Genomic DNA, 16,361 nt, shown 5'->3' with positions numbered 1-16,361 from the left:
TGTAAGGAATCTGCAGCTAGATATAGTCTCTATCATATAATGCGTTACCAAAGGTAAGTAACTTGTTCATCTGATAGAAACTTCTTGCCGCATATTCCTTACCTTTGAAAAGATACACAAGCCATATCCTCCTGGGGGGGTGGGCTGCGGACACATTTTCTAATCTAGAAAGTACTGCAGGACTGATAGGTCGAAATGCCTGTCCCTGCAGACCTGACTGTCCAGGCATTTATGTTTGGCAAACGTGTGCAGGTACGCCCAAAAGTCCAGGACTAGGACTCCACGTGCTAACCCAGTGGTCGCAGCTTTTCCTTTCGTGGAATGGGATCGTAAGCCCTCAGAAGGCTGTTTATTAGCCAGAACATGGCAAATTTATATATAGATAACGACCCAGGGTGAAATGGTTTGTTTCTGACCTGCCCGACATTTCTTTGCTCCCACATATACCACAAAGAGTTGGGCATCAACCCAGAACTCTTTTGTGCGGTCAAGGTAGAAAGGCAATACTCTTTTTGGGTCCAGCTGATGGAGTCACTAATCTGAAGCTAGATATAGTTCTTACCAGATAATGCACTACCAAAGATAAGTAACTTGTTCTTCAATAATATAGGTGCAGTGGTAGCCTATCAAGATAATATATTGGTCTTTAGTGGCTCAATTTTGGAATACAATAGAAGATTTGAAAATATACTATCAATTACTTAGGAAAGGTAAATCTCCTTCCAGTTGGAGAAATGCAAGTTCTTATTCAGTGTGGTAGAATTGGGCTTCCCAAACATTTTAGAACCACAACCCAATTTTTAAAATGACAAACGTTTGTGACCTACCTACCTTTAATGGACATGACCTAGGTCGATTTTTGAATGTAACTAAAGCATTGTGTAAATTGTCATTTATAGGCAACACATTTTCTATTGGAGTGGCCACTAAATTTGTACAGACATACAGTTTTACTCCTAAAGCTATGTAGCACCCAAATAATGTGTGAAAATTGGGTTTCTGTGATTATTTAGCATTTTTGCAACACCAAGCTGTAGGAAAGTACCCTCTTTCTGGCATGGTTAACCCCACTTTTTGCCTGTTGTCAGTATGTTTTGACTGTGTTCACTGGGATCCTGCTAACTAGGACCCTAGTGACTATGCTCTTTCCCTTTAAATCTGGTTGCTTGGCCCACACACACCACACATTTGGCGTACTGGTACCCCCTTGTAGGTCCCTAGTATATGGTACCCAAGTATGCAGGGCATTGGGGCACAAGTGGTTCTTCATAGGCTGCAGCATGTAATATGCCACCCATGGGGAGCTCGTGCAAAGTGTATCTGCAGGCCTGACATTGCAGCCTGCGTGAAAGGGTGCATGGACCCTTCTCACTACGGGTCACTGAACCAGGTCACTGAACCAGGTCACTGTAAGTCACCCTTAAGGTAGGCCTTCCAAGCCCAGAGGGTAGGGTGAAGGTACCTGTGTGTGAGGGCACCCCTGCATGAGCAGAGGTGCCCCACGATCTCCAGCTACATTTTCATGGGCTTCGTGAGTGCGGAGACAGCATTTTACGCATGTACTGGACATAGGTCACTAGCTATATCCAGTTACATAATGGTAACTCTGAACCAAGGCATGTTTCGTATCAAACAGGTCGGAATCATACCCCAATACTGTTGCCAGTATTAGAAGTATGATTCCATGCACTCTGGGGGCTCCTTAAAGAACTCCAGCATTGCTCCTACCAGCTTTCTGTGGTTTTCCGGGCAGCCCAAGCCGCTGTCACCCTCCAGACAGGTCTCTGCCCTCCTGCTGCTTTATCAGCTCAAGCCCAGGAAGGCAGACCTGAGGATTTCTTTTGCGAGAGGCGGGGTAACACCCTCTACCTTTGCAAATAGGTGTTACATGACTTGGGAGGCATAGCCTCCCAAGCCACTGGTATGCTTTGAAGGGCACATTTGGTGCTCTCCAGGCATAAACCAGTCTGCACCGGTTCAGGGACCGCCAGTCCCTGCTCTGGCGTGAAACTGGACAATGGAAAGGGGAGTCCATCACCACCCCAAGGTGGGCAGAGGCCTCTGGGAACATCAGGTCAGGGACATTACGTCAGAGCCCCCTCCTGATAGGTGGTCATCTTAGGTGTTCCGGGGAACATCGATGAAAGTAGGTCGCCCGGCTAGGTCGGCTCCACTAACAAACTAAAGTGGATTGCTTCAAGTAGATGCTCTCCCCGATGAGGCCCTACATTTAATTTTTTGTGGGCTTTGTTCTCCCTATTATGGGATGTCCAAGTGTTTAAAGGATTAGGTACGTCTTTAAGGTCCTGACGAATCGCGTAAGATCGTTTATTGACTATAAATTAGCGAGAAACATGTTGCCCTATGATGTAGAGTAACACAGGGGATCCTGTGTTTACTTGTTTCGTTCTTACTACTCCCCAATGTGAGAGCTAGTAGCTGTAATAAGAAATTCTTCTTTTTATGGGGAGTGTAGACATTATTTTACTATATCCCTATTTATTGTTTTTAATCTTGCCAGAGGTACTAACATTGAATTAAATTTATGATCATATCCTACCTCTAGGCATTTTTAACCATTACTATACCAATCCTCGAATTCTTTTGACCGGTTGTGCATTTTCCTCCAAAAGATCTCCGGCAAAGAGCCCCCACGTGGGGCCCGTCAGGCATTGCAGCGCCAGCCTGACGAGGAGCACAGCCCTATGATGAAGCATGTCACCGGTAGGTGAGTGAGGGCTCGTGCTTCAAAAGAAAAAATTTATTTCCTTGGTATGCAGAACCTATCGGTCTAAAAGGAACTCTCTTTTTGGAATCGTGTGTGCAATTTTTGATTCATACTGTACTGGGAGCTTCACACACGGGACCAGGAGTCCTGTCTCCAAATATCCCATTTTTTGGCCCCTTCTCTTGTTGTTTTTTGATGGTCATCTTAGGTGACCAGTCCCCCTTCTTGGACTCTTTAGAGTCTCTCTATTGGGTGGGTCCTCAGATTCGGCTTGCAAGATTCCAGCAGGACTCCTCTGATACCTCTACTTCGACTTCTGGACACTGGAACTGCGACTGGAACCTCCGGGAACTGACTTCTGCATCCACAACAAAGACTCTTCTTGCAACATTGTTTCCACATCTCCTTCCAACTCCTGCTTTGCTGAGGGTCCCCTGAGACTCCCGCCCGTGGGTTGAGTCCTCCTTGACCTTGCTGGTCCCCAGCAGCTCCACGTTTCCTTTATCGCAACTTTACCAAGGCTTGTTGGTGGCTTTTCCACACCACAATCTTCCATCCGGCGTGGGACGTCGACTGCATCCTCCAAGAACTCTTCACCTACTCCAGGGGTGCATTGCTGATCGTTTTCATCCTACCGTCGACCAACTCCTGCAAACTCAAACGGGTGGGTAGTGGTTACTGCTGCCACCGGACACTCCTGCGGCTTCTGGACTTGGTCCCCTTCTTTCTCAGGTCTGTCTCTTCAGGGGTCCACTGCCGGTTTCTTACAGTTTTGCCTGGGTGTGCATTATTCTTCTTTTCAGTCCTTTTGTAACTTACTTCTTTCTTCCTGGTCGCTGGGGGGCACTGTTGTACTTTCCATCGAGGTTTCCTAGTTCCTCCAGCTTCTCTCTACAGATTCCACTTACCTGGGTGGGGGCCCTGCATTAGCATTCAATTTTTTAGTATATGGTTTGGGCTCCCCCTATGGTCACTATAGTCTATTGCTATTGCTGTTTTCTATTGCAATTTATGTCTACTTTTGATTGCTAGTGTACATATCTAGTGTGTTACTTACCTCCTATGAGAGGGTTGCGTGTCTAGTACTTTTTGGTCATTGTGTCACTAAAATAAAGTACCTTTATTTTTGTAACACTGAGTGTTTTCTATCATGTGTGTAAGTGCTGTGTGGTATTGCATGAGCTTTATATGTCTCCTAGATAAGCCTTGGCTGCTCATCCTCAGCTACCTCTAGAAAGCCTGGCTTCTAGACACTGCCTACATTTCACTTATAGGGGAACCCAGGACCTAGTATAAGGTGTAAGTACCATAGGTATACATCACACACCAGGGCAGTTTCATACATAAGCCAAGTGTCTTGATCCTATTAAAGTCTCTGTTTCCAGTACACTTCAGAATTACAAAAAACTGTGCTTCATTTTTGTTTCCTAGCTGCTGAATACATACATTTCATTTAGAGGTATTTATATTTTGCTGTGTGTGCAAAAAAAAAGAAAAAACTTCCTTTCAGCCTTTTCTTTTCACACTCCCTGTACTCCAGCAAGATTGTCACATACTTCACTTTGAAAACTCCTCTCACTTTGCAGTCATAAAAATAAACACCAGTCTCCATGTTAAATGAATAAGCAGCTGTTTGTCAGAAGACATAGCCTGACATTTGACTTTCGTCATTGAAACACAGCAAATGTGACAAGATAAATACAGAATTAAAAGACATCTTTATTTATTGCTCTGATTTCCTGACCCACCAAACATCATCTCGCAACGTACAGTTTGGGAAACGCTGTGGTAGAGTATTAAGGTTACTGAACTTCAGGAAATCAACTGTTTACCAAAAGAAAAATGTGTTGGAGGCGATTGATTCTGAGTCAATCAAATGTCCAGAATCGGTTGACATAATTTCTTGAGCACTGTTTATTTTATTCAAAATTTGTTAACAATTTTTCGATGATTGCTGCACCACTTATAAATCTCTTGAGGAAGTGCGTTACGTATGTACAGATGGATTAACAAGAAAAAGCTTTTGTGCTTCTCAACCCCTTTTTCCCTTCAGGTGGCAGGCCTTTTTCCCCTCAGGTGGCAGGCCTTTTTCCCCTCAGGTGGCAGGCCTTTTTCCCCTCAGGTGGCAGGCCTTTTTCCCCTCAGGTGCCAGGCCGTATCCCCCCCTCAGGTGCCAGGCCTTTTCCCCCCTCAGATGCTAGGCCTTTTCCCCCCTCAGGTGCTAGGCCTTTTCCCCACTCAGGTGCTAGGCCTTTTCCCCACTCAGGTGCTAGGCCTTTTCCCCACGCAGGTGCTAGGCCTTTTCCCCCCTCAGGTGCCAGGCCTTTTCCCCCCTCAGGTGCCAGGCCTTTTTTGGCTATTTGGGGAAGTTCGGGCTTAGACCCTCATAACTTATTGTCCACATAAGCTACCCACACCAAATTTGCGTCCTTTTTTTCCAACATCCTAGGGATTCTAGAGGCACCCAGAGTTTGTGGGTTCCCCTGGAGGAGACCAAGAAATTAACCAAAATACAGCAAATATATATATATTTTTTAAAATGGGGAAAAAATTGCGGCAGAAAAAGCCTTGTGTTTTTTCCCCTGAAAATGGCATCAACAAAGGGTTTGCGGTGCTAAAATCGCCATCTTCCCAGCTTTCAGGAACAGGCAGACTTGAATCAGAAGACCAAATTTTTCTAAACAATTTTGGTATTTTCCTGCAATATACCCCATTTTCACAATTTGTTGAGCTTTTAGCATCTTTCCAGTTAGTGACAGAAATGGGTATGAAACCAATGCTGGATCCCGGGAAGCTAAACATTTCTGAAAAGTAGACAAAAATCTGTATTCAGCAAGGGGTAATTGTGTAGATCCTACAAGGTTTTCCTACAGAAAATAACAGCTAAAATAAAAACATATAGAAATTGAGGTGAAAAAAAAAACCAGCCATTTCTCGCCAAGTTTTACTCTGTATTTTTTTCCTGCCTTGTCAGATTTTCAAAAGCAATATACCATTACATCTGCTGGACTCCTCTGGTTGCAGGGATATATAGGGCTTGTAGTTTCATCAAGATCCCTAGGAACCCATAGCCAGTAAAGGAGTTGCACCTTGCAATGGGTTTTCTTTCTGTACCTGGTATACAGTAGTTCATTTTGGTTAAATACAAAGAGTTAAAAATAGGTATCAAGGAAACCTTTGTATTTCCAAAATGGGCACAAGATAAGAAGCAGAGGTTATTTGCACATCTCTGAATTCCAGGGTCCCTATTCTAGCATGTGAATTACAGGGCATTTCTCAAATAGACATCTTTTTTACACACTGTCTTACATTTGTAAGGAAAAAATGTAGAGAAAGACAAAGGGCAGTAACACTTGCTCTTCTATTCTGTGTTCCCCCAAGTCTCACAATAAAAATGGTACCTCACTTGCCTGCGACAGGAAATGCAACATGGACACATCACATTTTTATATTGAAATCTGACGTGTTTTTTGGAAAGTTCCTAGCTGTGGATTTTGGCCTCTAGCTCAGCCGCTACCTAGGGAAACCTACCAAACCTGTGCACTTTTGAGAACTAGACAGCTAGGGGAATCTAAGATGGGGTGACCTGTGGGGCTCTCACCAGGTTCTGTTACCCAGAATCCTTTCCAAACCTCAAAATTTGTCCAAAAAAACACGTATTTCTGATATTTCGGTGACAGAAAGTTCTGGCATCTGAGAGGAACCACAGATTTCCTTCCCAGCGTTCCCCCAAGTCTCCCGATAACAATGGTACCCCACTTGTGTGCGTAGGCCCAGTGCCTGCGACAGGAAATGCGCCAAAACACAACGTGGACGCATCACATTTTCCAACAGAAAACAGCTGTTTTTTGCAAAGTGCCTAGCTGTGGATTTTGGCCTCTAGCTTAGCCGGCACCTGGGGAAACCTACTAAACCTGTGCATTTTTGAAAACTAGACACCTAAGGGAATCCAAGATGAGGTGACTTGTGCGGCTCTCACCAGGTTCTATTACCCAGAATCCTTTTCAAACCTTAAAATTTGGCCAAAAAACACTTTTTCCTCACATTTCGGTGACAGAAAGTTCTGGAATCTGAGAGGAGACACAAATTTCCTTCTACCCAGCGTTCCCCCAAGTCTCCCGATAAAAATGATAACTCACTTGTGTGAATGTGAATTTGCAGGTGCCTGCAAAGAAAAAGGCCAAAAACATGTAGCGATTGAGGGGATATCAGAGAGTTGATAAGCACATATTTTTCTTTTATACATCTTTAGGTTGGATCTGCTTTGGGGACCCACACAAGTGAGGTATTGTTTTACTTGGGAGACTGAGGGGAATGCTGGGTGTTAGGAAATTTGTGCCGGAGCAGTGATCCTACAAAGAAAAGAGGAACATATGTTTTTTTAAGCAAATTTTGAGGTTTTCAGAGGAGTCTGGGTAAGAAAATGTTGGGGGTTCCACACAAGCTACACCTCCCTGGACTCTTGAGGTGTCCAGTTTTAAAAAAAAGTCTGGGTTTGGTAGGTTTCCCTAAATGAAGGCCACACTAAGTGCCCCCCACACAAAACAGGTAGTTTTGTAATAGATCATTTTGATGTATCCACATACTTCTGTGATGTTCCAAACACTCAAATTGTGAAAAGAAACACACTTAAGTTATGTTAAAAAGACCCCTCACCCACCAACCAAGTTGGTGGCATGCTTTATCATCAGGGTCCCACCCAAGACACCTAGTGTGTCACGGGTGTGCTGCGACGCCTGATTAAAGCGGAGCAGATGTTGTCATTTTTCCCACACATACATGTTGGATTTGGCACGAGGGTGAGTGATGGTTCAGTAGATCAAATTTTATTATCAAGAGCTTTCACAAAAATAAAATGCACTGTTAATAACAGAAAGGCTAAAAAATTGAACCAATCGCGAAAAGGCACCAACCGCTTTACAGTCCATTCACACACCTTTCATACATGGCATGCACAAGACCATTCATGCCACCAGCCATGGCCCCAGCACATTACAACACTTGCATCGACAGACAGCGACACTCAAGGGACCATCACTTTCATACGCCCACATGCCTGATACAGCAATCACACCAGCTGATGGGAGTGTGTGGACTGGCCCCGCCACTCCACACACATAGCCAGCCAAGTGCCACGCCACGCACACCGCCATTCAAGCCCAACCCCACGCACACTGCCAGCCAAGCGCCACTCCACACACACACACCTCCAGCCAAGCTCCACTCCACCCATACCGCCAGCCAAGCACCACCCCATGCACACCGCCAGCCAAGCACCGCCCCATGCACACCGCCAGCCAAGCGCCACCCCATGCACCCCACCAGCCAAGCGCCACTCCACACACACCGCCAGCCATGCGCCATTCCATGCACACCACTCACTTTTTTTTGCTTCTAAACAACAAAGAAACCACTAACTAATAATAAATAAGTGCAAAACTACAAACACAAAAGCTCTAACTGAATACATGACAGTAATGCCAACAGTGAAACTGAACATATGAAAATATAAAACGTCAGATTACGCTCACAGTAGTTCCCAGCAACTCCTCTGTGTGTGGTAACTCCTGAAACAGCCAGCCACACACAGCCCAGACTTTGAAGGACAGGGCTGTACATCCAGCTTTCCCTCCGGATACCTCTTTGGGCACAGACTATACTTTTCTTAGCGGGAAAGTCTTTTTTGGCAGTGGGACGAATCTGATCAGGAAGGTGGTGATATTTCAATCTAGCAACATCCTCCACAACTGTTACTCTAGGAACTCTTGAATGATCAACCATAACAAGGCTCTCTATCACTGACTCCTGAAATTTAACAAATTTCATCCTTGATTCAGGGGAGCAATCCTTAAACACAATAAAAGCATTAACAGTTGCTAGATTAAACAAATGAATAGCCAACTTTTTATACCACAAGCAAGACTTACGAACACCAGTGTAGGGTTCCAACCTCTGATCTACTCTATCACATCCACCCATGTGCTTATTGTAGTCTAAAATGCACACAGGTTTGCGCACTTCAGCAACTTGACCCCAAACTGCCACAGGTGAAGTACTCTCATCATGGATGGCAATTAGTATGTACACATCTCTCCTACAAATTTCAGAGCTAGCAGCTCATCATTCTGCAAGGCACTGCACTGTCCCCTCTCAAGCTCCCTTGAATAGCCTTTCCGGTTAGAGCGGATTGTGCCACAAGCAGTAGTGTCCATTCTGAACAATTCCTTGAACAACTGAACTCCAGTGTAGAAGTTCTCTACCAAGTTCCCACACACTTTTCTCATTAACTCCAAAAGAGGGCAGACAACCAGGGGGGTCAATACTGGAATCCCAACCAAGGTACACCCGGAAATTATAAACAGATCCTGTACTACTTTCAGACCGCATATACAATTTAAATCCATGCCATGCCCTCTTGCTAGGAATGTACTGCCTAAAAACCAAACGACCCTTGAACAGCACCAAAGACTCGTCCACACTCATTTCATTTCCTGGAACATAGACCTCTGAAAACCAATCTACAAAATGATCAAGGACAGGCCTAATCTTAAAAATACGGTCACAATCAGGGTGATCTCGTGGCAGGGCTAACGCATTGTCAACAAAATGCAGCATCAGAAGAAGAAGCAAATAACAATTGCGAGTCATGGTTGCAGGAAATATAGCCGTTGCCATCAAGGGACTAGTTGACCAATAAGAAGCCAGTGACAGCTTCCTTATCAACCCCATCAAAAAAGTCAAACCCAAGAACTTTTTCTTCTCTTCCAGATTTGTGGGAATCCACTGGGTAGCTCTAGACTCAGGCTAACGTCTCGCAGCGTTGTCCCTCAAATGCTGCTCTACATACAAATTAGTCTACTCAACAATCTCTTCCAAAAATACATTGTCCATAAACAACTCAAATACATTGACAGACAAAACGTTTTCCATATTTACTCTACACCCTGGGAGACCAGTAAAGGCAGGCAACTGTGGCTGCTCCATGTTTGGGGCAACCCATTTGTCAGGTGTTCCAATGGGAAACCTTTCAGCCCCAGGCTGCTGCATCATTGGCACATCAGTGTCCTCCTCAACCGGCCCTTCATCTGCACTGAGATTGGCTTCCTCATCAGAAGACTCCTCTCAGACAGAAAACTCACTGCCAGAATCTCTCTCTTCCACCTCTGCCTCAGATGCAGAGTCAGTCTTATAATCATGGCCAGAAGATGACTCAAAAATCATGCAACAACCTGCCGAGCGGTCACTCTGCGGCTAGCCATGATCCATTCTAAGAAGCGTAACTTGACAAATGCGCCAACAACAACCAGCACTGTCTAAAATAAGTAATAAACAAAGTGTTACTTTATCACAAAGAGTTATGTACTCAAAAACTATACCACTCACTTGCCTGAAAAAGCTAGACTCGCCAGCAGCTACTCTGCACAGACAGATATAAGACAACACAAATATCATTGTGCACAAATATAAGGACAATTTCACACACAATCCTGCATTTAGTACACCACCTGCAAACATGTCATTTATGCATGGCAATAATACTCCTTTGGAGTAAATTTAATTACCTGAAACATGCAGCTACGCAAACTGCAGGTCAACCACTGCCAAAACCGCAACGAACCACAGCAAAGGAAGCAAAAGCTTTGAACTAGAACAAAAAAGAGAAATAAACTGTTATAATCACAAATGCAAATACTTCGCCAGTGGACAAGCATCCCGCCACCAAACATTTAGAAATTTTCCCTGGTGTCTAGTGGTCTCCGGTGGTAGATGAGCCTAAAAAAACTAGGCAAATGGCCAACAGTACTCTGCTGAATCCTTTGCCCAAGGGGCCACCCCCTCACACAAGGCACACACACAGGATCCCTGGTGCGAACTGGATTCTGCCGCCCCTGGGGGCCGATGGGCCTAAATATTAAAAACAATTTTAAAAAAGACCGATCTGCCCCCTAGAGGGGCAGAGGTGCCCAACAGTGTGTTTCCCCTTTTGGGAGGCGACCCTTGCTCAAGGGGCCAGCCTCCCACACAAAAAAAACAAAGCGCGAAACATTCCTGGCGTCATTGTGGCTTCTCAGAGGGAGGGAGGCCCTCAGGGGAGTGCTAGTGCTCCCCCGAGGGCCGGGTGCAGGACGTAACCATTACGTCCTGGGCAATTGAACGGTGCTACCCAGGACGTAGCCAATACGTCCAAAGCACCTGAGAGGTTAAAAAAGAAGTTACTAACACATCACTTCTTAGTCTTTATTCATACTGGGCTAAAAACATTGTGATGGTACGCACCAGTTGGTCTTGTTTATTTGTAGTTCTCAGAGCATTGCTGGTAAAGACACACATTCAAAATTACATCCAGGTCAGTCACTCAAGCAGAGGCCAGTTATTCATCATAGAAAACGCCATTAGCTTCTGCTTGGAGTGTGGAACACTTCAAGTGTTATGTGTTGGGGGAGAGCTTTGTGATGAGAACAGATCACAAGCGTCTAATGGCACAGGGAAAGCATCTAACACATTGGTTAGAATTTTGTCTGAATTATATGAATATAATTTTGAGATGTTGCATATATATTTAGATAACAAGGTAGATCTAGTACTGTTAGATGTATCAACCTGGAGAACAGTGTGTTGTGATGATTGAAGATTTAACTTTGCTATTGAGGACCAGCAGTTTCAGAGTAAGATAGGAAGGAGGCCATGACATGTGATACTGCTTTTAGAGCGGTTTGCAGATTATACCAGCAAGCCTTGGGCAAAAGAGAAACAATTGTTTCCAGAGCTTCAGGTTTTTTTTTAAATTAGTGAGTTAATTCTAATTATCGGCAACTTAGTGATGAAGGGGAAATGTTTTGTATCTCCAGCATCCATTATCAAGAATATTGTTAGTATTGCTCATGTAGGACACCTGGGTGGAACAGCAATCAAAATAAATTTTTGGAACGTTGTATTGGTGGGCTTATATAGATGACCAGATATCTAGGTGTGTGTGCAAAGTTGTGAACACTGCTGCAGATCTCAAAAGTCACAAAATCCTTGTAGAGCAGGGTTTCCCAAACTGTCGGTTGCTGACTGTTTTTAACATGGAGATTGGTATTTACAAACTCCTTTCACTTTGCAGTCAGAGAAAAAAAAAAGTAAAGTGAATTATGTCAGAGTCTTGCTGGTGTACAGTGGCTGTAAAATGAAAGGCCGTAGGGTGTCATTTTTGTTAAACACAACAAACTGTAAATACCTGTAAATGAAGTGTAAACATTCAGCAGTTTGGAAAATAAAACGAAATTACATTGTAATTATATATTGTGATACATACAAGGATTTTAATAGAATCAAAACAATTAGGACACTTTACTTGGTTATGCACAAATGATAAATATTCACTAAAACCCTATTTCCACACATTGCTCCTAGTGTGAAATGTAGTTTTATCAGTAAAACTGTATGTCTTTGTAAATTTAGTGGCCATTTCAATGGCGAATGTGCTGTCTGTAAATGGCAGTGCGCTACAATGAACTGCTGCATGCGATATATGACAAAAATTCAATGGAAAAAAAAACTACGGTAAAAGTGAAATTGTGGTTGGATTTTGTTATAATACTTTGACAAGGTTTACTTTAATTTGAAAAATAAACTTATATTTGCTTTTTCCTTGATACACATTTATGTATTTTTTTATTCTTGCAGGCTACAAATAGACACTTCCCCCAGACTGTAACTGGAGCCTACCTAAGTGGTGTGCGTGAAGCAAGCAAGATAGCAGCATTTTGATTTCATGAAATCCACAATGCCATCGATTTCTCTGGTGGATCCGAGTTTTCCTTCAAATGTCGAGGGCTTACCAAACTTATTATTGATTGTATCTTGATTGTAAGACAGGCACTTCGCTACAGAACATCAGAAACAATTTACTTGTCAATGAGCCATTTGTAATAGGAAGCACATGGAATCTTGTGAACTTACCACTCTCAAGACCGCGACAAGCCATTCTGCAAGCCTCTACTAGGAGGTTACCTGAAAAGAACAAGTTAATTGCTAAAATAGCCGCTGTAAATTAAAGGGCTTATTTATGAAGATGTGGGAAGTATGCAGGCTTCTGCAATTGACAGTGAAAGCCCCCTTACTAAATATTTATTCTTTAGAACATTAACTGCCATGAAACTGTTTTTTTTCCAGTGTCAGTAAAAAAACATGTCAGATTGGGGCTGGGCGTTTAGAACGTACATATAAAGGTTTCTTTTTAGGTTTTGAAAATGTTTAGGGATAAGGAGATTCATACACCAAACGTTAAAAATGTCATTAGTGTATGTTCAAGAAGGACGATTTTACTTGTTCACTTGTAGGTTTGCATTTTTGGGGGAAATTTGGATATTTGACTGTGTTCAAATTACTTTCTCAAATATAAATAGCACATTACAGAGAACCGATTTCGATCAGGGAGAACGTGTATGTGTGCCCAAAGATTAGCTGTGATAAGGTGGTAGATTTTGTTGTTTGTATCTTGTAATTGTCTTGTTTTAGGATTTTGATGTGATCATTTGCCACCATGTATATAACATACATTTTATGATGTATTTTATCAACTTAAGGGATTTAATACCTTGCAGCTTGAGATCGCAGCCTGCACTTCAGAAAAAATAACACCCTTGATTCCCCAATCCATCCACTTGCTGCCACCACACAACACAGCAACCCCTTTTATATGTCATTAATCTTTAAAACTATAAAGAGTGTGGGGCAGACTGGGACCCAAAAAGGCTGTGGTCCCCTGAAGGCCTGTTTGGGGCCCTGTTTCTTTACCAGTGTGTCCACCCTCAGGTGCCTAGAGCCCACAGCAGTCAATATATGTCTTTAAGAACCTGGTAAGCTTGCCAAGTCAGTAAAACGGAGCCCATCTACAATGGTGTGCATCCATGCTTACTCCATCCTTAGCATCCGCCTGAACCCACTCCACCTACCTCGGACTTGAGTCTTTTCTTCCAGCAAGTTGAGGTGCGCAGCAGCACAGAAAACAAATACTAGAGGGGACACTCCCTGGAAGACCACTTTCCTTAACTGAGATAATGTAGGTAGAGTGTGGTAGAAGCCTTGGTGAAATTTGATAACCTAGATAACCTGTGCAGAGGCACCCGTCTTTGAGTGTTACGAATACTGGCGTATCCCGGTAGGTATTATGGAAGAACTTCTGGTTGACCTGTTGGGTTTACAAATGAGAGTGGTAAACAAAGCCTATAGACTCTCACCCAGGTCTCTGAATTCTGGTGTTGGCTGTAGCTCAATCAGTGAACTTGAGCGATCAAATCTATCTAGGGGCTATCCAGTAGGCACCTTTGATGGTTGAGGTAGAGTGGTGAGGTTTTTCCTTGGTTTAAATCCTGCCACATTAGCTTGAAAAAGGTGCTTTTTGGGTCATGGTGGTTACTTGCCAAATAGCCTCGATGGGCCTGTTGATTGGGCACAATGGGAGGATTAAGTTTTCATTTTGTTGGTTGTCTCTCTGCTTTTCCTTTCTGCCCTTGGGCTCTGTGCCCTGCATGGAAGTGTTAATTACATTTCGTTGGTGTGCTTGAAGTTTAGTTTCTTTTGAGCAGGTCATATGTATAGATTATGATCGCTTTAAGCTAAGCTGATGTAATGTTGCCAGTGCCTAAGAGTTGGTTGGGAATGTTTTGATAAACGAGTGTAAACATAAAACTGTAAAGACTCCCAAACCCCACTGTTACATATGTAAATGAAAGAGGCAGGTTTATTTGTATTGAAATCAGAAATAGTGGACTTCAGGGTCTGTTTTCAACAATGAAGTTAATTTCTGGCAGAATAGCAACTCCGTTAATAGCTCTAAAGAAGTGCAGGCTGAGGTTGAACCACACTGGTCCAGTTTTTTTTATCTTTCTACTCTCGATATATCCTCTGACTAAGGCCTAGGTTAAAAATAGCCCGTAAAAAATCCTGTTATTTCCTCACCCTTAAACTACCATTAGCAGGGGTCCCTATAATTTCTGGAGCGAGGAAATAATAGGAATTCCTGTTGTGGGAAATAACATGCAGACCTTTGCGGCCCTGCACTGATTCCCACATGTTTTCCTGCGGCTTTTCATAGGTAGATTTCGGCTGCATCCAGCAGCTAAAACGTCACTGTTGAAAACAACATGTGATTCCGATAGGCCTGCTAACTCCAGTTACTGGGACCATCGTCGTTTATAGGCAACTCCGAATGGGGCCGAAACTGAGAGAATCAGTTTTTCGTGGTTTCTTTTTCCTTTGGGGAAGCAACAGTTTCGAAAGCAAAGGAACCAGAAATCTTCATTAGTCGGCGGTTATTTATATCTTTTTAAAAATCGGAATGAAAACCTACCTAGATTGCAAGGAATACTAATGTTTATGACAACGTTTAATTGTTGATATTTAGTTGTCCTGTCCGTTTTCTTTTGAGGGTTTTCACAAGCGACTATTCTCCTGCCTTGGATTACTATCTCCGTTTTTGAAGCCATGTGTACCAGGACCCTTCCGTTTCAATTTGTATATCTTTGGTGCCAAAACAAAGGCTGCACTTTGTACACGTGCGTCAACTGGTGTCACTATTGTAGCCAATAGGGATCAGAATTTAGCATGTGTATAACCAAGAACTGCTCAGGGTGGGACATACTTCGATTTTGTAGATTTGACTACATTTTAATATGTTGCAGAATTGATTCGGTTTCTGTTTCACAGGATTATCACCCTCTATAAACTGTTAAATCCATGTTTTCGTGTTTTTAATAACATTACAAGGAGTATAGTTGGTACATATGTTCCGAAGTAGATTCCTCTTTAATGGTGCCAGACTTTTCCCCCATTTTTAAGGCTGCTTTCAGCAGGACTACTTTTTCGTATTTTTGGTCTGTGTGTGTGTATATATACAAACTTATGTAAATAACTTGGAATAAATATTCTGTTTTTATATGAAATATCTTTTTACAGAATATTTTTAAAAAAATGCTTGAATGTAGAGGCATTACCTTTTTAATTCAATATTTGTTTGCTTCAACATCACATAATAAAACTAAAACAATCCACTGATTTACTGGTTATTGCTGTGCTTGAAAGCATTGTGACCACAGTGTGCCCGGAAAGATGAGTCACACAAAAAGGCAGGTGAGTATATTTATTTATTTTATTTATCTAGTATTTAATAAAGCGCTTTTCGACCAGAGGTATCAAAGCGCTATGAGGGGAAATCAGACCATGAGATTACGATCCGTTTAAGAATGAAATAACCAGGTTTTCAATTGTTTACAAAATAGCTGAAGAGAAGGGATATTCCCAATTTTCAAAGGTAAAGTATTCCATAATTTAAACAATATAAACTTTCAAATACACGCAAAGGAATAAAGAAACGAACAATGAAGTGTACACACTTTCAAACAATATAATATTGCAAGTATAATGGTTCACTGTCTAGCTCTTTCCACCCTACTCAGCTCAGACATTCATGGAAATATTTATTGACACAAGTTAGGTTTTTTCTGGTACATTTCTGCTTGTTGTTACAGAACCTCTGTCGTTTTCCACATTGGCCACAACTAAGATTCCAAATGCGACCATCACTAAACTTAACAGCATTGTTAAATAATATCTGATAGAGACATATTCTAGTAGCAGATTACTTATC

The 16,361-nt window shown here is 42.7% G+C and overlaps 1 protein-coding gene across 6 annotated transcripts in view; it reads left to right on the top strand.

The window, feature by feature from the left end:
- The window catches only part of KDM1B (lysine demethylase 1B), a 639,352-nt gene extending 623,695 nt beyond the window's left edge, over positions 1-15,657 (top strand). For all 6 annotated transcript variants that reach the window (XM_069218247.1, XM_069218264.1, XM_069218273.1 and 3 more), the window contains one exon: positions 12,398-15,657. In XM_069218247.1, coding sequence (XP_069074348.1) covers positions 12,398-12,481 — 84 coding nt within the window. In that variant the 3' untranslated portion in view covers positions 12,482-15,657. The remainder of the gene's footprint in view (positions 1-12,397) is intronic.
- The last annotated feature ends 704 nt before the right edge of the window (positions 15,658-16,361 follow it).

Source organism: Pleurodeles waltl, chromosome 2_1, assembly GCF_031143425.1.
Source record: "Pleurodeles waltl isolate 20211129_DDA chromosome 2_1, aPleWal1.hap1.20221129, whole genome shotgun sequence".
Lineage (NCBI taxonomy): Eukaryota > Metazoa > Chordata > Amphibia > Caudata > Salamandridae > Pleurodeles > Pleurodeles waltl.
This window is presented reverse-complemented; position numbering and strand designations above follow the sequence as displayed.